The following is a 23,597-nucleotide window of genomic DNA, read 5'->3' as shown; positions in this document are numbered from 1 at the left end:
CTACACTGACATTTTTACAATATGCCTAAACATTTTTACTGTAATTTAGATAATGATTAAGCTACATTCATTTTAGTGGCACTGGCTAATTAATTGATACAATCATTTGTTTTTGAGATAACAGTTCATTGATTTTGGTGATATATGCCCTTTAGCAACTTAACCATACTGCTGTGCTATACAGTATGTATGACGTGTTTTGAGTAACGCGCTTTTAGTCATGATAATGTGTTTCAAGACATGTGCCATAGCAAGAGTTAAAACGTAACGCTATCAAGTGGAAAAGGAGGAAGGTGTCATATAGTGGAGTTATAATATAATATAACCATATTAGCTCTATTTGTGTGTTCCTAAAAGTTCCGGAAGGTTGCCGTTTCAAATCCCATGCTCAACACAATGATATCAAAGCAAGACCCTTACCCCTCTACTGCTCAAGGGATTCTGCTGCTCAAGTTACTCAATAACTGGATAAGATTTTACATAAGTAAATCTGTCAAATTCTTATGTAGGCATTCTACTTGGTTTTGGGGAGAAATATTCGATTAAATTAAGAAGATTTAATTTGCATATCTGGTGTGTACAGAGGGAGTACTTACATTTTATTTATTTTTTTGCACAAATTAAACATTCCGAATTTCACAGAAACAGGAAATGTAATATGTCCAAAACTACGGTGCATTTGTGTCCTTGTGTCATTACTATTTCAGTTCTCGTAAGTCACTTCAGTTTCAGTATTTTTAGATTATAACATTTCACACATAATGATCTCCCACACATACAGTTTCCCTCACAGGTAGATGTCCTAGTTAAACTGACTCCAGATTATACGGGTCAAAAAACCGCTCATACTGATGTTACATTACATTTTTTTTTTCTGTAAAGAAGTGTCACAAAATGAACTCAAATCACAGGAGATCCATTTATTCTCCATTAGCTATACATCAATACATTTTAATCACATTTCACTTGAGACATCTGTCCCATCCATTTCAAATAAGTGCTCATCCATTCAGGGTAGCGAGGCACCGTACTAACCCATAGAGAACCAAGGTTCCAGTTTCGAATAGATGATTGAAATGATATCAAATATATGGTTCGTTGTTATGCTGGTTATGTCCGGATAAATGTACTGCTCATTGTGTTAATAACAATGTTAAATACCAAGATTATACAAAATATTGCGTATAACATTTCAAAAGCACTTGCATTATTTTATGTGACGTATAGAAATGCATACACTAGAACAATTTTATTTATGGTATTCTAATCATGCCTATCAATTGATAATTAAGACGTATGGTCCATTGTTGATATGTTGATATGTCTATTGCTGTTTAGTATAGCTCACGTACTGTACAGTCTTGACTATCAAAATTTTCTAAACATGATTTTTGCTGTCAAGTACTAATTTGTTTTCTTTTGTCAAATAAATTGTATATTCCCTCAAACCCTACTGTAGGTGTTTCTAGTCACAGGCAGACCATAATTGCATCACCAGAAAGCAAATGTTATTATCTCTGGATTTGGCTGTTGTCATAAGCACCTATCAGATTCTCTATGATGTACTGAAACATAAAAAAAAGTAATTTACATCAGGCACAGTCTGGAAATTTAAACAACTTGGAGCAGCATTCAGTCATAAGTACAGCCAATATTGTAAGAAGCTATTTACACTCAATAATATAATAAGCTGCGGCAGCAAGGCAGACTCTCATTTTCTCACAGCAAAAATGTGCTATTGAAAAAAAAGTGTATCGACAGGGTAAAATCAAAATTCAGTAATAAACAAATAATATAGCAAAACTGATGAAGCAGATCCTTGAAAGTAAAAACGAAAACAAATGCTTTGATGACGGCCTTATATTCTGAGGATTAAATCGTAATAAATGGCACAGAACCTTGAGCGGAGGCACTCGTGGCTCCTCTTTCGGCGCCTCCTCTTTCAGCACCTCCTCTTTTGGCGCCTCCTCTCTGCCGCCTGCAGGTGAGGAGGTAAGGCCGCTCTCGCTGCACTCGATCCTCGCCCTCTTCTCCTTGCACGTCCCTGAGGTCAACTCTCCCGGCTTCCGTTTGGGATTCTCGGTGTCTGTACTGTCTGTACAGTCCAGCAGCAATGGTCTGATCACCTCTCCTGGCTTCCTGTGACACATTTCCTGTGTACTGGGTGGCTGCCTACCTGGATATGACTTGTGCAATTTTACCTTCAGCATATCTAGCGATGGACTGATTTTTACAGTCTTGTCTGCAACCTGATCATATGATATTGGCTTGGAGACATTTATTTCTGGCAGTGATTCATCCATGGTGTAGGCAATGGTGGTGCTTTCTGTCCTTTTTGTATTCTCCTTAAGTTGTGTATTTTCAGCGTGTAACTCTTCTTGTAATCTTGTCTCAATTACCGGTTTGGTTAAGACAGTATCAGGAAGGCTCTGTTCTGGCTTTGGGTCTGTAGCTTGTGGCACAGGTTTGCAGATATCATCTAAATTCTGTGATGCTTCAGAATCTAACTCATCAGAGGGATGTTCTGATACACTGTCAGAACAATCAACTTTTCCATTGCAATGTATGTCTAGGTGTACTGCGTCATTAGCTAAAGGTGAGGCGCACGTTGCATTGGGTGTAGAAAAAGGAGACAGACTTTCATCTGGGGTGTTTTCACTTTCAGTTTCATCAAATTCTTCATCTGGTTGTTGAAATGTCGGCGTTTCCTCACCATGACCTTCATTACCAGGGTTAGGAACAGAAACGACTTCAGTGTCAGGATTTAAACACTCAATATCAGTGTCTTCCGAATTATCGGAAGTCAACTGCGGTGGTACTACTTTATTATCATAAGACGTTGAGTCTTTTGGTTTATGTGGAGTAAGAATATCAGCACCAATTGTGGCATCAAGTTCTGCATTCTCTTCTAAGTGAGTTTTGAATGACGTTAAAGGTAGAACATTTGGCTCACAGCTTAGAGCATTATCCACTGCTTGTGATGTAACCTGTGCTTCACTCTCCAAAATCTCAGACATTGTTGTGTCCTCATTGTCACAAGCATGCTTTAAGTCAGGTTCCCCTGTGTCATGGAGGTCCTTTTCGACTTTTGTTTCATTGGACAATGACAGACAGTTAGTCTCCACAAGGGTACTGTGTCCAGTGCGTATACAAGCTACTTTATCAAATGCGGCGTCTTCTTCTGTTTGTGGTGACATTTCATCAGTCTCCGTTTCTGAAGCGGAGGGAAGCAACAGTAGAGATGTGGCTGATGTTTCGGTTTCGTCACTCACTGCTTTGATCACCTCTGTTGACGGCTGAGCAGGTGTCTCTAGGGAGGGTTGCTGTTGGAGGGCAGTCTTGTCTTTCAGCGGAAGGGTTATTGTTGGACTCTCCTTAACAGAGTCAGTGCTGACATGTTCAGAAGGATCGTGAATTTGAGGATCAGGATAATCGATATATGTACAGGAATTGGGTTCCACTTCTTCTGCTATCTCCTCTTGAATCACGGCCTCTTCAGAAACCTCAGGGAATCCAGAGAGTACAATGTCCTCAGTGGGTAATACAGATAATGGTTTTGATGCCACATCCCTATTGAAAACACTTGATATGTCCTTATCTTCACAAACACATGTACTGTCACTCAATTTCAGCTCAATTTTCTCTGCTGATACAGCTGTGTGTATGAAAGCTGGAACTTCGGTATTAATATTCTCCTGATCTTCATCACAGTCAGGCATACAACTCTGTGAATCCTTCTCAGTCACGCCTGATCTGGAGAAACAAAGAAAAATCAATAGTTAACATTGCATTACCATTCTGAGAATACCTCAGAACAGAAACAGAATATTCATCGTCGTGATTAATTGCTGTGACAAATTCACTGAAACTCATACCACAAGAACAATCGGTAAAATGAAACAATGCAGCCTAAATTACTGGAAAAGAAACCGTATACTGCCATGTTAGCATTTTGGGTGTAATGCAAGTGCAAAAGTTTCAATAAAAATGACTGATGCATAGGACCATCACAGCTGCATAATGGTACTTTATAGAGAAAAGAAGATGTATAAGTGAGCTACATTACTAATCAGGTTTTTATGTGAATTACAAGAAATGTAACTGCCATGCAAGGTAAAGCTAGAACATCAGGCTTTTCACCCTCTCCTAAACCGAGGATGTCCAAACACTGTACCAAAGCCCATACCACATAAGTAACCGGGAACTGGACCGGGGGAGAGGGGTGGGGGGGTTGTTTCTTAAATGTTCTCTGTATGTTTACTTTCAGAACTAGCATGTAATTGTATAATTAATACATAGTGATATAGTCTTTTAGTGTGTAAATCCAATAAAACATCTACATATTACGAGTAATTTAATTTAACTAGCAATTACATAAAAGAATCTATGATTACTTAAGAAAAGTAATCAATGTGCAGTTTGCAAAATGATTAGCTTTCTAGAGGTGTCATGCACTGCACACTGTATTAAAAAAAGAGAGAAAAACTGCAACTGAAAAAGCTGCAAATTGAAAAACAACCCTGCAGGCCCTTTGGGGATGTTTTGTCCATGTCACAGGTGGAGGAATGGCATGCTCTACACGAGAATGGATGCGGTAACGTAGTGATTGCCACAAGAAAGAATATGGACCCAGTAGACAGACTGCATCTCTGGAGCAAGAGGAAAACGAGGTGTCAGGACATCCGGAACATTCCGGTACCTGCCTAGTACCTTCCCTGGAGATCCCGGAAGTGAATGAATGAAAAGAGCGTCCATATAGAGAGAAATAATACTGAGAGCGAGTAGATTGTACTGCATGTAAAGAGTAAGTGACAGGTAGCATGGGCTACCAACAATAGCATTGTGAGAGATATTACAGTAGGTGACTCGGAAACTTTTCTCACTGAATGCTGAAGCATTATTTTGAAACTATATTTCCTTATTTCAATGTTTTAAATATTTCAATATAAAAATACATCAGTTTCATTTTCATGTATTTCGAAAGGGTACAATGAACTGCATTTACGACTGTAGGCGTTTGAGTTTAGTGGAAGATGTATGCAGTTAATTTATTTAATTGCATTTAACCGAATGAAGACCACTTTTATTATTATTAATATTGGTCCTACTGTGGTTTTGAAGCTTCTCAGTCGAAGGCCCTCAGAATTAAACAATGCCAATATGTGCCTCTACTTTACCTCCTGTGGAGTCAGATCGTATAGATTGCAATCTCCTATGACATTCATGAATAAATAAAATAGGCATGTACACATACAAACAAAAACCAACAGAATAACACCACACTACAGTAGAGCGTAGCGGCTATTTCGAAAATCAAGCAGTTTCACATTTTAAGGTACTATTTAACATCTCTTACTTTATTGTCAAATTTTTATCACCTTATTGGCAGTGATGGTGCAACAATTCCATTTTCACTTTTTATGACATGAAGTAGCATCTATTAATCTTTCAACTACCAGTCCAAGGGGGCTGAAGTCCATTTCAGTTAGGGGCACAGGGCAGGGGGATACCCTGTATGGGAGGCCAGTCCATCACAGGGCACAGGGCAGCGGGACACCCTGGACAGTATGCCAGTCCATCATAGGACACAGGGCAGGGGACACCCTGGACGGGATGCCAGTCCATCACAGGGCACAAGGCAGGGGACACCCTGGACGGGATGCCAGTCCATCACAGGGCACAAGGTAGGGGGACACCCTGGACAGGATGCCAGTCCATCACAGAGCACAAGGCAGGGGGACACCCTGGACGGGATGCCAGTCCATTACAGAGCACACACTACAGGCACAACTGCATATGTGTGGACTACATAGTTAAACCCACATGACAGGAAAATCATGCGACATATACAAATGTGTAACACTTACTTTTGCCCGTAGTAAGTTTCGTAATATTTTTCTTTCCATATCTCAGTTTTCCTCTCTTTTTCCATCTCCTGTCGGATTCGTAGTTGCATTTCAGGAGTAAATTCACCTGTAACCATACATTAAACATTATTTCCTAATTACATAAAAATAGCAATAATAAACACTAATAACGAAATATAGCATCTCATGGTTACATTGACATTTTTGTTTTCTTAAGAAGACCAAAATAGTTCTTAAGATTTTTACTGGTATTCTTATATCATAATAAATAATAGTTTAGAAGCTATACTTCTGCTAAATTCAGTATATAAGCTATTCATTCGTTCGTACATTCATTTGTCACTTTGTACAACGGAGGAACAATTGTGAAAGCGATGTATGAGAGTAGGCCTGAGAGATGCCTTGTAACTACCTCCCCTTTCATTAATTTTTTTTTCAATTTTGTAACAATGTTACAATAAGATGTTTCGTATTGAATACGGCTACTGTTTCATGCTTTAATAGAAAATTCTGAAACTATCAATTCCACTGTAAATCTACTTGTGAGTAGCCCTGTATAGCCCATAAATCTATTTATGAGTAGCCCTGTATAGCCCATCTTCACTGTAAGCTTAAAAGACCAATGGGGATCGTTTTTAAGTACAGCAGGTCAAGCAGTCCTTAATGTCACAACACACACCACTGTGTACAACTGTACTTGATATGGATATTCTACATTGCAGCTGGAAAAATATAAGATATTTGAATGTGCAAACCACGGACTGTTAAAATTTGCCATGGAAAAAAATGTCGGCTAAATAAAAAACATAAACATGTTTGTAAGTCCCTTTTAAAATTGCACAATATCTGTGCATATGATACTATGAATATATTTTTCTAACTTTAGTAGCTCCTGTGTAAGTGCCTAGGGGTGAACGTATTTAGAAGAATACTATATTAGAATTAACTGATGGCATTTTGACATCTCATTCACCTATAGGACACGGTTTTATAGTGTAACTGCTTGTACATTTTATTTGTGAAATATGAGCACAAAGAATATATGCAGTTAGAGTAACATGGTTATTGTTCTGGAGATTTCTGAATAAATAGCAGCTACAGCCTACCTTCTGCCAACCTCTGTTTCCAGCCCTGGGCGGCATAGGCGAAGAACTCATTATTTAGGGCTGAATTACAGGGACGCGCCACTCCATCACTGCCCATCTGAGAAATAAAGCATGGTTTCATTTCGAATTTGAAAGCAACAGAGATGAAATACAAACATACACTCGGGTGACATAGTGCCAGTCCTGAGCTAACCCACACACCTGTTCCATAACTCACTGCCTAATCCTCTCATTGACTTTTTCATATGTACAGTGGGAGATTACATGTAACGTCTGAGAAGAACACTGTACATTTACAGATTTACAGGTGTTGCATTTTACGTACCCATCATCTGGAATTTTCTGCTGGATTTTGCAAAAGAAAATAAAAAATTATGTTCTGCTGTCCTTACAGCTAATGTGACCCTTAGGAGGATTTCAAAACATATTTGCAAGCTCGACTCTTTGTTGTTTTCTATTTTATTCAGTTTATTATTTTTTTGCCACACAAATATAATTGAATCTGGCTACTATTAATAATCTTTCATTCGTTGTGAGCTCCTAAATGTTTCCCCGATGAGGCAAATAATCTCAACGCTGGTATGAGATTAACGCTTAGAGAGTTCTTTGGCACTGAGAAAAATACAATTTCATAGCGCTTTTACCCAAAACACCGACGACAGAGAAGACAGTAAGAATTATACGGTAAAGAACCCTTAACATAAGCATAAACTGCGCCAATCTAAAAATAATCCCGGCTCTTAGCAGGCTGTTCAGATATCGCTTACATCTTGGTAAATTATCATGATTAAAACCCCATTAAACTGCCTGGTTACCAACTTTCCAAACAGACTGCACCATATGGTCACATTAGCTCTTACTCAACTGCAGATCACCCAAAATTATTAATGATCAGCTTCTACCCCAGCTCTCTGCCGCAGATGTCTACTGCTCGCAACGTCTATTCAAAGATAAGCTATATGATGACTCCCTTTTCTCACTGGATATTCGAATGACTGATGAGCAGTGTGCATATCATGTTTACAAAGTGCAAACGATTTGGTGGAGCTGTATCGAATATCTGCAAGCAAGGGTCCTGTTCTCTGTTTATACCCAATATGCTTCGTTAATTTTCCCTGGACACTCTTGTATGACCTCCAGCTAACTGATACAAATTCTTTTTCCTTACTTTTGACTTTTTAAAATTCGTCTTCATTGTGTTATGACAGCCTCGTAATCAGTTACCAACTGCGAGGGTTACACTCTTGAACACCCTCAACTTTATTTATTTATTTATTTATTTTTTTTAGTCTGCTCAATCACGCAATAATTAATTAATTTGCATTATACTGCGAGTTCAATTAAGGAATTACAACTAGCACAACTCAGTGGAATCTGTTGTCAGTGCGACGACAGTGCACTGATGTGCATATACCACTGCAACATACCAGATGAAAACAAACAAAAACAGGATGACCTAAACAGGACAGTTTGACAGAAATCCTGCATTCTGCGTCACAAAAGGACATATGGCTCATAGAAAATTTTCCATTTGGCTTCTGTCTTTTTAGTTTTGTGTATGATGTATGAAATAAACATGTGACATAATGGGAAAATGGACAATGTACAGCACTCCATTTAACGACTGCTATTGTAAATGTAAGACTGTTGGAGTAACCTCGTTCTGAATGTCGGTATTGGTATATGGGGCAAAATAAATATATTGCATGAATAAAACTGAACAACACTCACGTTTCTGAGAATCTGACAACAGATGGCCATGACAGAGAAACGGAATGAAACCTTGAGATTATATTTTACTTACCTGTCTGTCAACATCGGGTAGCAAAAGCAAGAGGTATTGTTGGAAATGCTGAGGTAATGAAGCAAAGGTGTGTTTGTTGATCAATGCCCTCAAGTTAGTGTTCACTAATATAGACCCTGGTGTCTCAATGTCAATATCTTCTGCCTTGGTCCACTTTAAATACCCTTGAAACAGAACAGATTTGCATTAAACATGACTTCCACTTACTTCAGGATTATTTTTTAAGGAAAAAAAAACACTAAACTATTCATGAAATGGGGCATGTTTATATACTGGAACAAACTGGACATGAACAAATACGCACAGTTCAGAAAAAGAGTCCATGCTTTCGCTGGATTCATACAAAAAAATCCCCAGCGAGAAACGTGTGTCTCATTCACGACATGCAGTTTGTATTCAGGCCTAAGGGATATATTCTTTTTCAGGCTTTCCTGGTTGCTGGTGTGTATTTAAGCCCTCGTAATGTATTGTTTATTGATTTTTATGGTTGAACTTTGAGATATGTTTTTGAAGGAAAGTCCTTGAAAAGCCCACAGTGTAAACAGAGGTCCATCTGGAACACAACCAAAAGAAAAGGCAACACACTCACTGGCATATAGCTAAAAACACATGGGAAACACACATTGTTTGAGTAAGGCTGGCTGGCGAGAACACATCCTGTCGTTATGCTGGAATATACACGGATTTTCCTGTTCTTTATAAACGGTTGATTTTTGAATGTTGCATGATATAAATTATGCTTCGGCAATGAATGCTACAGTGATTTGTAAGACGCTCTTGGGAAAATGCATTTGTAAAGGTAAATGGAAAAGGCACAGTGAAAAATTGAATGTCTTCCATCGGCACTGCTAATCCTGCTCAGGGTTATGGGGCAAATATATTTATTAATATATTATTTATTATCATGTGTGAAATTGTTGTTAGCTTGCTCTTAACAGTTTTATAGAGGATTTGAGAGGAATTATGAAGGGACGGCAGAGGGGGAAAGTCTGTATTCTATCATGTACCACATAAAGATGTTTTGGTCAATGACGGACTGCGTATGCGACTACAGTATCATATAATATTACAGTATAAATGAAGCTGAAAAAAATCCTATGTTACTGGTTTAGGTATTTTCGATACTGCACTTTTATCGTTATGTTAGAGTGTACGCTTTCTACTTATAAAAAAAAAAGTTAGCTTTAGCCATACTCTTCAATGCTCGCACAATGACAAAAGTACCTAACGATGCTTTTCTCAGAATGTATCCGCTTCATTAAGCAATGCATAACTGTATATTGATATCTATCCGGGGTGGTGGGAGCAGCATAAGGCAGAATATACCCTGAGCAAAGCGACACTCCGCTGCAGTGCATTTCAGTGCGTCATTTTACAAAGAAAGTCACTGAATTCTTAGAAATAATACAGTGATTAACAAAATGAAGTAAAATAAATCGTTCATTCATGGATGGGTCCACTTTAAGCAACTAGCTAAAACAGACTACAGCATGTCTATATGTGACCCATCACCACGAAATGAGTCTTAAGTCGCACTGGTAGAAATACACCCGTAAGACTCATTTCGTGGTGATGGGTCACATATACTGTATGGAATACAGCACGCATACTATTGCAGCTAGCAAAATTGTAACCCGGTTGATTAAAATTTAGTCGATACATTATCGTATATATTAAAAAACCAACGACTGCTAGCAAAAAGTGAAGCTCAAATTCTATTCTCCTTACAATAAAATTATGGGATTTTTTTTTTGTTACTACTGATGTATACATTTGGATAATTAACTGGAGCAAAAGGGGGACAGACATTTCCAAACAGGGTAGTAGAGCATGACTCTTGGGGGTATTTATACTGACAGCCTTGATCTCATGTCATGTCATTAACCGTAATACTACCAGACGGGCGTGTTCTGCTTCCTACATGCATTTTTTCGAGGGAAGAATTTGACTGATTTGTCATACATCTGCCGCATGCCCTTCTGTCATATCCAAGAGCTGAGAGGCACCTTAATGATTTAACCTAGCTGTTTCCCGGATACATCTGTTATGTCATGCAGTCAATTCAAGCTACAAGCATTCATCATCTACGCGTGGTAAACCTCAGACCCTAGCCCACTGTTACATTAAGAGTTTTGAGCACCATTTCACTGAAGAATCACTGCAGCAATAGAAATGGTGGGCAAGGCCGTTCTGAATAACTGTCCATGCTTTTCAGTGCCTCAAAGCCTTTCGGTCCTCATATACCACAGTGTACATTTGTATATTCTCAGTGTGAAGCACACTGATGTATCTGTTTGAAGTTCGCCACTGGATTTCAATATTTATTCAGTGTGTCTCTTAATATTCATTCAAGCTCATTCGAAGTCTGGTTACTTCGTTGCCTTTCAGCCAAAGACAAAGAATCTATCCACTCATAATTACTGAAGTGAAACAATCTGCTATGTGCCTGGATAATTCTTTCCCCCAATCAGTACAGAAATGCAACATTAGGCCATTATTCTTACCACAAGAAAAGAATTGATATAAGTGTACATCAAATCAATTCATTCACAAATTCTTTAATTATGTATTAGACCAATTTAATTAAAAATGATTAAACAGGGTAAAGTGGTGCAAAAAAGTAATTTTTAAATAAGCAAAAAATGTCTTGCATTGTACCTGATTTTTTTTTCTCCAGAAATAAACTGCACCATCTGTATTTTGGTTTGTTGTTTTATATTTCTTGTTGCATGACTTTGATGTTGGAATTTACTTTGTAGAAACGTTACCAGATTGAGTTTGGCATAAACACAGATGAGACACTGCAGTGCTACTAATGTGTAGCTACTGTAAGGTGAGTAAGATATTTATCGTGAAAGGCTGCAGATTTAGTAAATAAAAATAAAGGACGGCGTTTCGAGAAAACAGCAGCAAAGAAACAAATCCTTGGCTTAGAAAAGTACTCACCCAGGCCGGATTTCTTTAGCTTCTTAAGGTGTTGACTGATTTGCTTGCCTGTGTGAGATCTGTTATTCTGCTTCATGCCTTTTTCTGAGTCCTCTCTGTCTTCTATTCCATTCTGAGCTTCCGATCCTAAGGAAATAACGTCCTCTCATTAAAAACCGTCGTCGTTATGTGTCATTCGGTTACAGAATATTACTTGCGCTGAGTAGTGACAGGATTTGACAGTCAGCTTTGGATCATTAGCTGAGGGACTTTAACAGAGCTTGGCAGAACCACCTGTGTTGTCATACTGTATGTGTGCATGTCAGTGTATGAAGATTTAGCAACAACATTAAAACATCATTTCACCAAAATGAACAACAGAAATCTCTGCAATAAAATATCAAGCATATGTGTGGAAAGAGCTTGGTAAGGAAGACAATGGAACACAGTCCTCGATTATTTATTTATTTTGAGCTTTTGTGTCATTTTTAATGGAACCAGCACCCATCGAGCATCTCTCTCAGCAGAACATGCATGCATATTGTTTGGATATTTCTTGTTTTCACAATCTGCACTTTAATTTTACAAGACACAGGCGTTCTATCAAAAGCACATTGATTCTGTCAGGAGTGCAAATGAAGTCGATGCTTCTTCGGGCCATTTGTTTTCGAAATGAACGAAGGGAAAACAAATAAGATTTGGTTTCTCACTCACGCTTTGAAAAAGAGTGGCTACTCGAGAATAACACGCGTGTAGGTCCGCCATTCACTTGGGGTAATTTCGTCTAGAGAACGATATGCTTGTAACAGCATGGCTATACAGGGGTGTCCTGATGGGGGAAGGGGGGGGTGCTCTGCGACTGGCCAGCCATCACTACTACACCCCTGCCTACGCTCTGGGTGCTAGGGCTCCACCCCTGAACCGAACACCCTGCATCTCCATGTATTCTGATCAGATTAAAGACTAGAATCATTGTATGGAACTAATAAAAGAGGTAGGAACATTAATAATTGTTGCCATGCACTAGACCACAGTGATAGTTTGGACAAAATGATTTTAATATCTATGTTAATCTAACATGTATTACAATATTAAACCCTACCAGACATGTCCTAAAAATATATTACTCTCGCTCTCTCTCTCACACACACACACGCACACACACACACACACACACACACACACACACACACACACACACACACACACACACACGTCGGGTAAACATAACCTTAAGGGGACCACTCATTCATTTCTATGGGAAAAATGCTAACGCTAACTATGACAACATTGACCCCTTCCCAGCCCCAACCATAAGCATAAGTAACCAAGCTAAATGCAAGAGTTTTTGTATTTTTAGTTTTTCCATTGTAGTCATGGATTTTTATAAAATAGAGTTTTCCCAGGAAACTGGTCCCCATAAGGTAAAAAAAACAGGTATTCATCACGTTCTGGGGACATTTGGTCCCCACAAGGTAACATATACCTGGACCACACACAGACACACACACATACACACACACATACACACACACACACGCACACACACACACGCACACACACACACACACACACACACACACACACACACACGCAAACACACACTGTCCACATACCCATATCTTTATGGGGACTCTATTGATTTCTATGAGCATAACCCTAATCCCACTTATGACAGCCTTAACCACTACCCAATCCTAACCATAACCATAAGAAATCAAACAGAATACTGTACAAGACTTTTAGAATTTTTAGTTTTTTGATTGCAGTCACAGATAGGCCTATCAGAATCCATACATAGTTGCCTGATTGCGATTCTTTGAGCTGAGCGTGATCACTTTACATGATCGCTAAAATCGTCTCCATTAATCTGTATAAAAATAGTGACAGAACTTTCATATTTCTACCACAATTTCCACATCGTCTTCTACTCTGAGATGTTTGACTTGCACTTCTTTAATGACATCACCTTGTCCTGCTTCTGCACTGATCCGTACCACCTGCCCCATTTGTACCGCCACATCTGCGTATGATGCTGCCTAGCATTGCACTTCGCTGCACATTTTACGACAGGACCCAATTGGTATCATTTTGTCTCACAGTATTTCCATGAGCCAACATGATCCCGTTATGGGCTGCTTGTGAGCGATCTTCACCAGCCCAGAATGGGATATTCAGCCAGATATTTTGGCTTGTTTGTGTTCTCTGCCTGTTTAATAAAAGTTCTGCACAGCACCTGCAATTGTGTAACGGGTTACAGTGGGATGACTGCATATGTCCCTGACTGCTGCCATTATTTTGCTGCAACAAAGTCAGTATATTATGGCAATAGGACAAAGAACCAGAGAAATATATGTTTTGTCCTTTTTTTCTGATCCCACTGATTTGGAGTGAAATAAATATGGTGCAAACAAACACAAAATATGCCAAACTTCATATCTGAACCACAGCTATAAGTATCCCAGAAGACCATGTCACTGGATAGCAGCAATGTCCACTGACGGAAATATAAAATAACATTTCAGATATGGGATATTAAGGTAACAGTGTTGATTCAAAAACTGGAAATTGATGGCCTGAGTGAACACTTCAAATGACAAGCAAAGAAAATGGATTTTTGTTTTTTAACTCAAAGCACAAGGTGAAAGTCTCTATTGCCATAAATGATACTTTATTAATCCCTGAAATTGTCTTTTTTCCTCCCTCAACATGCTCTTTGTAGAGTAAGCTGTCTGCGAAGGGCAGCCACCTTTTGGGGTGTCCAGGGAGCTGGTGCTGGAGGGGGGGGGGGGGCTCAACCCTCACTGCATTTGAATCGGCGACCTTCTGATTACAGGCACACAGGCTTAGCTCACAGAGCCACACGCTGCCCCCTTTAGGGACAGGTGCAAAAATACAAAAAATCAATATGGGTCACTTGGGATAAACTAAATCAAACAGTAAAGGCACCTGGCGTAATCCGTTTTACCATGAGAACAAAACAGGCCAAACTAATAAGCCCCACAAAGCATGGTCACTTAACGTCTGTTCCCAGGAGACATGTATGTTTTTGATTGCTTGGGTTTTTCTTTGTCCATGTTGAAGCACCAGTATTCAGCGTCTGTGTTTACCGTAATACAAAGACATTTTCATGGGGCCCCCGAGATGTGGCTCCAAACCAAGGGGGGGCAGAAGTAACTTTTTGATTGGGGCCCCAGATAGAACAAACCCACCCCGCCAATATTGTAACTGCAATGGCATCTGGGTGTGCTGGTCCGAATGCTGAGACTTCTAAAAATAAACACAGGCTTCCGCGCCTATTATGAGTAGCAGAGATTAGGGGACAAAATGTTTTTATTCAGTACTCAGATAGATAAACGCAATCAAACACTGTCCAATGCCATATAAAAATAAAATATAAATTGAGCTGGTTGGGGACATTTTCCAGTATGTCTGTATGGTCTAAAAAAAAAAAAATATATATATATATATATATATATAGTTCTGAGGTAGTTGAGAAATATGTATATTGTAAATTTTTTATGGATATTTAAAATTTTATAGCTGCTCTAGCTGTACTCCAGTTCCAGCATTTAATATATTTATCAGAAGCCTGAATTTTCTTTTTATTTTTTAAGGAAGGGGGGTTATGGTTTACTGGAAATTTTACAACCGCCCCAGGGTTTTTTTTGTAATGCTTGTTATACAAGATCTCTGAGCTGGTTTAAGATGTGTGTGGAATGCTGTTCATTTTTACACGGGTAATTATTTACGCAGATATCATTCACATGATAGCCTTTGTAAAGTAAATTAGTGGTAGGGTTAAATGACCAGCATTGTGGTTGGTTTTTGTTGTGTACTACTGAAATGCATTGAAATATAAATGCAATTCAAACTTAAACCATGTTAACTTTTATTTCCACATATTTCTCTTCATGAACAAATAGCATTTTTGGGGTTCGACCTACATGTCTCGGTCAACAGAATTATTAGGGCTAAACATTATTGCCTGGCTTCAAATCAACGACCTCTTCTAAAGTCCATTTAGGATGTGCTGCCAGTTCTTAACAGCCACATAAAATGGGTTTTTGATTTACTGATTTACTTTAAGCAAAATTCATCCTGCGATTCCAAACAGGATGCTAAGTGAACCAGCTTCTTACTGAGGGACTCTGCTCAGTTTTGGTTTGGACAAGAGTGGGGAAGCTATGGACATATTTTTCAGAATTAACCAATAAATGACCAGTGAGCATGTGGTAGTAGATAGATATTTCCACAGGGGTGTAGTGAGTGGCTCAGTGGGCTAAATGTCTCTCTGCCTGAGATCAGAAGTTCACTGGTTCGAGCCCCGGCTTCAGCAGGTCGGTCACATTTCCATGAGCCCTTGGGCAAGGCCCTAAGCCCCTAGCTCCAGAGTTGCTGCACGTTAGCTGACCCTGTGCCGTAACACCCAAGTTATGAAGAGCAAGATGGGATTGGTGAAGAGAGGCATCCCAATGTACTTGTGCAGACGGCAAATTGAGCATGTTTGTTGTTAAAACCGAGGATTGGTACAAAGTGGTGCGCACAATATTATCTGACACTCTGTGTCATACTTTTCATATCACCAGCTGTTATACTTAAAATCATGTCACACGCTCAAGGAGAACACCGTGCTTAACAGTGAACTGGTTTAATTAATAACATGTCATGCCTCCACAGATGAGGTGTCTTTCCTTTTACTGTTTATCGTCGTCTCGTTTGCTGTTGTTCACTTTTGCGAATTCTAATCTGGGCTTTCAGCTTGCATTGTGCAATGCAGTGATAGCAAAACTGGCTTTCACCAGTATCCAAATGGCAACTATCTATGCTGGAAAAGTAGGTGAAGTTACGGTTAAGAGAAAAGAAAATTGTTAGAGGTCACAAATAATGTAGTAATACACTGTTACTTAATGTATTAACTAACCAGAAACTAAGTCTTAGTTATATACTAATCCCATGTTTGTTCATCATTAATCAATCATAATGGTTCATTAATTTTAAGCAGTTACTATATTTATTCATGATTAGTAGTAACTTGAGTAGTAACTGAGTTAGTGCTTTACTTGCGCCCCCTCAAGTAAAATGTTACCCAGTTTTCTTCTCTCATAACCTTACAACTACGTACTTCTTCGGCCTAGATAGTTGTAATCTTGCTTTATGCTTTATAACTTAAGAGGCATAATGATACAACAACCAACTCTACAACTCATGCAATATATTATTCGGTCATCTTGTCCCACACCCGAGCAAGCCTCCCAAATTTATATATCCACTGCACTTAAGCTGTATAATGGTTTTAAAATTTTAGCTTGCAATACTTCTATAGTAGCATGCCAAATAATTATAACTGCTCGCAAAATCAGGATATTGATTTAAAAACACACAGAGGATATTGGTTTAATAACCTGTTGTCCAGAAGATCATTTGAGACCCCCCTCATCTGATGCTCATGTCTCCGCTATAGACAAACCCTTCATTATTGGCTCTGCAACCCTGCCCAACCCAGACCTTCCCACTCTAATTCCACCACTGATTCCCTCAGTCATGACTTCATCTACAGTCACCTTGATTACTGCAGCTCCATCCTTGCAAGCATTTACTCCAGGTCGCTTCACAAGCTCCAGATGATCTAGAACTCGCCTACTCCCCCATGCTGGGACCCAACATCCCCTACTTTACACAGGCCCCTTCAAAAATTTTGCACTGATTTCAAGATTCTTCTCTTCACTAATACAGTTCGCAACAGTCTCACTGCCTCAGTCTAATCCCTTACTCTATCAACACCCCTGCACGCGCTGATCTTGCTCTACTGATCACTGCATTAGTCCTCAGTCTAAACCTCATAACCTTCGTGCCTGAGACTTCTCAAGGGCAGCACGCCACCTGAGGAATTATCTTCCACTGGAACCTCGGAATTCCACTACATTCCCCATACATAAATACTCTCAAACTACTCACAAAACTGCTTCACTGTATAAATTGTAACTTTGGACTTTCTCAGCCGGCCCCAGGAGGATGGGCTCCCCCCATGGTTTCTTCATACTCTGGAGTTTATCCTCGCCACTGAGGCACACAAAAATTATTATCAAATAGGCACCGACTGAACTGAAGTATTGCCTCACGGGCAGACATTTTACGGTGGACAGGAGCTCTTGGGGTCGCGAAAGCCCCCCGGGGGACCCAAAGAGGCGCACCGGTCCAATCGGTGAACAAGCAGCCGTGCGATCACTGCAATACCTAGGACAGTGACCAAGCCTCAGAATTTCACAATCACTGTATTAGATAGCCCGTAAGCACACGGCCAGCAAGCCATGACCCAACTACACACAACTGGAGACGACTAATTGATTCCGGCTGACGCAATTAATCGAATTACCGTTTCGATGCCTACCTTCATTTCCTTCTTTGATAACTCATCTGCCTCGTCTCTTTTTCCTTCTCCTACTCACTTCCTTAACCAGAATGACACCTCACTCCCTCTCACCTCTCCCTCTTCACTTTTCTAGATCTAGGAGCATCCGGCAAAGAGAAAGGACTGGAGCAAACATCTCGGGGCAGAATCTTATTCTTGGTCTCCCACCCTGGCACGGTACCTAGCTGTGCTCTGAGCACCATGTCTATCCCTTCTCATCTAGTTATTATTATTATTATTATAGGATGACTACATTGACCACTGGAGAGCTCACAAGACAGCACAGGTGAAATCACTATGCTACCTCAAAGGTGCTAACCACAAATGACCCCACAAACAACTAGCCTCAGAAAACAACAGGCAGTCAATGTACAGAAAGTGACATTTTCAGATCGCTTTTTAAAATTCTTCTACGCACACTCGATTAAGCTCTGCTGCTGCTTTAAATGCACATTTATTACAGAACGTTCCAATAAAAGATCAAGTATCATTTGTAGTATGTAAATGGGTCATGCTATCTCTCTGTGGGAGTCACTGACAGTCCTTTTGTTTCACAGCTAAGAAACTGTTGCTCATTCAATTTTAACCAATGTTCATGAACTGTTCTATTTTGCAAAACAGGCAAGCGCCTGTACATCTTTCATACAAAGCAGTGTTCTGATATCTGCTCATTTTTATCGCCCTTTGAAAATGCAAATGAAGCTCAAGTATTTCCGTTCCTGTGAAAATGAATGAAATCAGGTATTTATAAAGCAAATTTTCTGCTTCTGGCATTTACATAAAATACCACATAGAATTCTGATAACTTAGAATGCCTCAACGGTCGTCTGCCTTTATTATTCATAGACATGCAACTTCTTACAACAGAATTACCGACTGTTATGGTAGAGTAAGCAAGGGAAGAGAACAGGCAATCACAGTTTAGTTCTTTATACTCAGCCACCAAGTCACAATATTGACTACATTATTTTTAAAGTATACTTTGGTTTCCTAGGATAATTCAGTTTTAAATGATTAACCATGTTAACAAAAGACAAATTTTAAACTTTTATTGTTCACTAATATAAATTAGAAATCATGTTACTTGCTCACATACTGTAATATCATTGCTTACAATGCTTACTGCCAGCATTAGTTTCATAAGTTATCTATTCTAACCTATGCACATTTGAAATCATAAATGTATTAAGTCAAATATGAAACATTTATCAAGATTATAAATTACAATACAGCACATTCAAATATTTCTTTAGTATTTTCTCCTATCATCTCATTAGAATTCTTGCACACAGTACGTACAATCAACTTCTGTTAAACCACTGGTTCCCAAAATTTAAACGGATAAGAAAAACACACACACACGCACAGAGGTTTGCAATTATATCTTTGTGGGGACTCTCCGTTTATTTCTATGGGGAAAACTCTTACCCCCACATGACGACCTTAACCCCCACCCAGCCCTAACCTTCACCGTAAGTAACCAACTTTTGGCATTATAACTTTTTTGATTGCAGTCACAGATCTTTGTGGGGACCTGAAAAATGGTCTCCACAATGTCAAAATAATAGGTTTTTATTACATTGTGGGGGACATTTGATCCCCACAATATAACACACACACACAGTCCACATATTCATATCTTTATGGGGACTCTCTATTGATGTCTATAGGTATAGCCCTTTGTTTCTATGGGCATAACTATGACAAGCTTAAACCCTATCCAGTTGTAACCTATACAGTGAAGTACAGGAGTGAAGCTTGGGGTCCGAGTGGAGGGTCAGGCTATATATCCGGTGCCCTGGAGAACTTTGTGTGAATTCTCTTAATGCAGTCATACTCATCATATCTGCAATTGTTCTTAAATGTGGCAACACTGACTTGTATTAGGGTTAAATGATGATTAAAATGAACATGAATGGGGGGATGATCACCCACGATAAGTTTCAGCAAATAAAAACTGACAAGATGAAGTGTCCGAGACCATCCTTCCCTTTTTGCCATCACTTTATGGCGCTTACTTTGAAGCAATTTATCTTAAAATTTGATCAGGTTCAGATGTTTAAAAATTCACTATTTCTGCAAAGTTTGAAAAAGATCTATCAGATGCTTTTTGAGTTATCATGTTAACGGGATGAAGTCTTTGAAACTGCCCTCTGTCTCATCACTTTCAGTTTGTCACCAATTAAATTTGTGTGCAAAGTTTGAAAAAGATCCAAAAAATACTTTCAAAGTTACTGTGTTCACTGTGTGTGTCCTTGCTTTGCTGGCACGCTTTACTGCCGCTGTACTTTTTGAGTAATTTGCCTCAAAATGAGATCAAGTACTGATCTTCATCAACCTGACAGCCATCCCCCCCCACACACACAGACACACCTCTAAACACTGTATAGAGCACTGTAGTAATAATGTAACAATTGCCATTAACGTAACGTTATCACGTAACATAACATAATAAAAGCAATTACTTTCCAATAACGTAGTAAAAGTAATTATTTACCAATGTAATAAAATTTCAGAATCAAGTGCATATGTGCATAATGTAATGTTATTACATTATTGACTGGTGTAGCAGCCAACAATATAATAACTACCATTAATGTATTAAAAACATGATTACGTTATTGGCAGGTATTACATTTTGGCTGGTATTACATTTTGGCAGTTATGACATTATCGGCTGCTACAAGCATATAGCCAGAAATGTACAAGCTGCAGAATCTATAAACCGATTCTGACCCGTGGGCACATTTTCTCACTGTTATATACTGTTCAATAATAGATATAAGAATTTATTGCTGCAATTTATTCTTTTTTTGGGAATTTCTTCTGAAGTTCTGGCTGTGAATTCAGGATCGATCGAAGTGCACCACTCTGTGTACATGAAATTTCTACACTATATGTCAAATTTTACTGCGGTGGGTTAGGAGAGACCTCCCAAAAACAACTTCCCAAAGATCCAAAAATCTGACGTCAGCATGAAACATGAACACGTCGAGTTCCCACAGCATCAATCTTGCATTCGGAACATTTTCATAGTGCTAAAACTGTGAAAAACATTCAACTAATGGAGCTGACCCTAAGATTTGCATTTTATTCTCATATGCTCCTAATGATTGGCCAATATTGCTATTTTAACAAAGCAAACATCCATCGTCAACCATTATGGCCTACTAAAATTACAATGTTGAAATCTGTGGCCTTTTTTTATTTATGAACATATGCAAAGAAATATTCATTATTCTGATTTACCTACATTGCCACCGCAATGTTAAAAATAAATAAATAAGATGTAGTAATGAGATTAACCTGCTTCACACAGGTAGCATACACAACCAGGCTTGTACTACAGAAATGCAAAATGTTCAATCTGAGTCTATTTTTCAGTTACCTGAGCATCTGGGAATTAACTGTACTATACAGTATATCATGTGTTAGAAGGCTTGGACCACTGCAGAACAGGAACTGATCACCAAGTACTCGGTGATCTCAAAACCTCGCCTGAGCCCGCAACACCAACTCATGGCGCATGTCGATCGGCAATTAGTGGACAGCAAACTGGACCCGAATACAACCAGAAAAGTACTGGATGAAGGAACGAGAAAAAGGAAACTGGGCAGGAAACAAGAGGATTCTGCTAAATCCAAATACACAGAGACACGGATTGAGGGAGGCAAAATCATGGATCAGGAAGAGAGGAGATGCGAATTGAAAACCAAAGACAGGCGCAGATTTGAAAATAGAGAAATACTCTGGAAATAAGGCCCTATATTAAACAGTGAAACCATGTGCCATGATGCCATAGTTTTGGGGGGCATGCAGGCATCTTGACTTCCCTGTGGCTTCCTTCCCCCACAATGGCAAGGAGCAGAAGTGGATCGAGTTGGTCTCCTATGATCTGGCAGACCCATACATGGAACTTATCCACTGTTGGGATTACGCTCAACGCTCATCTCATTGGATGTAATTTCTTTAGTCTGTCATGTCATTGTCCTTCCTGGGCACCACGCTGAACAATTTCGTGTTGTGGGCGTGGCATCATTATGGAACATGAGGAAGTGTAGCACTTCATTGCTACTGCCTGCATCTTTTTCTACAATCTTTCGCAGAACATGCTTAATTGCTCTATTAAATCATTCAACCAGCTTGTCAGTTTGTGGGGGGCATATGAAAAGATATGTCTGTGTTACTGAGTCCAGCAGATGCTTCATTGTCCATGACATTAAAGCTGTATGCCAGCCAAAAAGCACTCCTCTGGAGATACAAGATACAAAACAGGAATCAAACTTATTAGCAAAGACGACAGGTCTGCAGGGGCTGTTGTGCTTGGTAACAGAGGTGTGCTTTGGAACTAACTTTTATATTCTCAAAGTTTCAAGAAAACAACTGTAAAACAGGAAAAGGCCTGAAGTAGAAGCTAGCTGTTCTGTCTGGCTGGGTCACTTTTAAATCTATCTTTTTACAAGGTATAAATAACTTCCATGACCACTCTACAACACCAAAGCTTCAATGTGTTTGATAACATATTGCATTAAGTAAAATTTGAATATACTTCTGTGAATAAATGTAGAATAGATATTTCATAATATTTAACAATAAAAGTTTTAAATATAAAATTGCAAACAAAATTCAAATGTACATCCCCACATTGTAGATAACATCCATCCATTGATCTAACTTCCAATTGTGTATTTCAGTGGCTGTAGGTCCTTTTTCAAACAGAAAGCATGCATACATGTACCCTGCAATGGACTAGCACTGGATCAATAGTGCACCCAGGTTAACCTGCAGGCCCCATGACCCTGACCAGAAAAAGCATCGGGAAGATGGATGCATGGACTAACTGGGACATCAAATGGTGCATTTGGCTCTCTGTAAGGTAGGAGGCGTGTAAGAGTTACATACCTGCTGGTGAATCGGGCTGGTCATCAGAGACTTTGAGGGGCGTTAAGACAACGCGAGGAACAGCTTTGTTCACCATCATGGACATGCCATTCCTGCGCTTGTGGTGCTGTCGCAAAGCCTGCGGGACACACATTACGTCAGAGAATGTGCAGACTGAAGACACAAATGACATAGGAACAGGGCCCTACTCAAGGCATACAAACAATACTTCAATGCATTTATACTCAGGGCCCACACAATACTTCAATGCATTTATACTCAGGGCCCACCCAATACTTCAATGCATTTATACTCAGGGCCCACCCAATACTTCAATGCATTTATACTCAGGGCCCACCCAATACTTCAATGCATTTATACTCAGGGCCCACCCAATACTTCAATGCATTTATACTCAGGGCCCACCCAATACTTCAATGCATTTATACTCAGGGCCCACCCAATGCTGCAAAGCTATTATACTCGGGGCCCACATAAAATGTTGCAATGCTATTATAGTCGGGGCCCACTCAAAATAATGCAATTCTTTTATACTCGGGTCCCACTCAAAATAATGCAATGCTTTTCTACTCAGGGCCCAC

The 23,597-nt window shown here is 39.3% G+C and overlaps 1 protein-coding gene across 6 annotated transcripts in view; it reads right to left on the bottom strand.

Annotated features, from left to right (window-relative positions):
* Positions 1–23,597, bottom strand: part of LOC125740398 (putative Polycomb group protein ASXL3) — a 72,909-nt gene that overhangs the window by 6,759 nt on the left and 42,553 nt on the right. For all 6 annotated transcript variants that reach the window (XM_049011373.1, XM_049011374.1, XM_049011377.1 and 3 more), the window contains 6 exons: positions 23,017–23,134; positions 11,724–11,849; positions 8,778–8,941; positions 6,974–7,070; positions 5,868–5,973; positions 1,899–3,753 (listed from right to left, as the gene is read on the bottom strand). In XM_049011373.1, coding sequence (XP_048867330.1) covers positions 1,899–3,753; positions 5,868–5,973; positions 6,974–7,070; positions 8,778–8,941; positions 11,724–11,849; positions 23,017–23,134 — 2,466 coding nt within the window. The remainder of the gene's footprint in view (positions 1–1,898; positions 3,754–5,867; positions 5,974–6,973; positions 7,071–8,777; positions 8,942–11,723; positions 11,850–23,016; positions 23,135–23,597) is intronic.

The sequence above is a fragment of the Brienomyrus brachyistius genome, chromosome 4, assembly GCF_023856365.1.
Source record: "Brienomyrus brachyistius isolate T26 chromosome 4, BBRACH_0.4, whole genome shotgun sequence".
Lineage (NCBI taxonomy): Eukaryota > Metazoa > Chordata > Actinopteri > Osteoglossiformes > Mormyridae > Brienomyrus > Brienomyrus brachyistius.
This window is presented reverse-complemented; position numbering and strand designations above follow the sequence as displayed.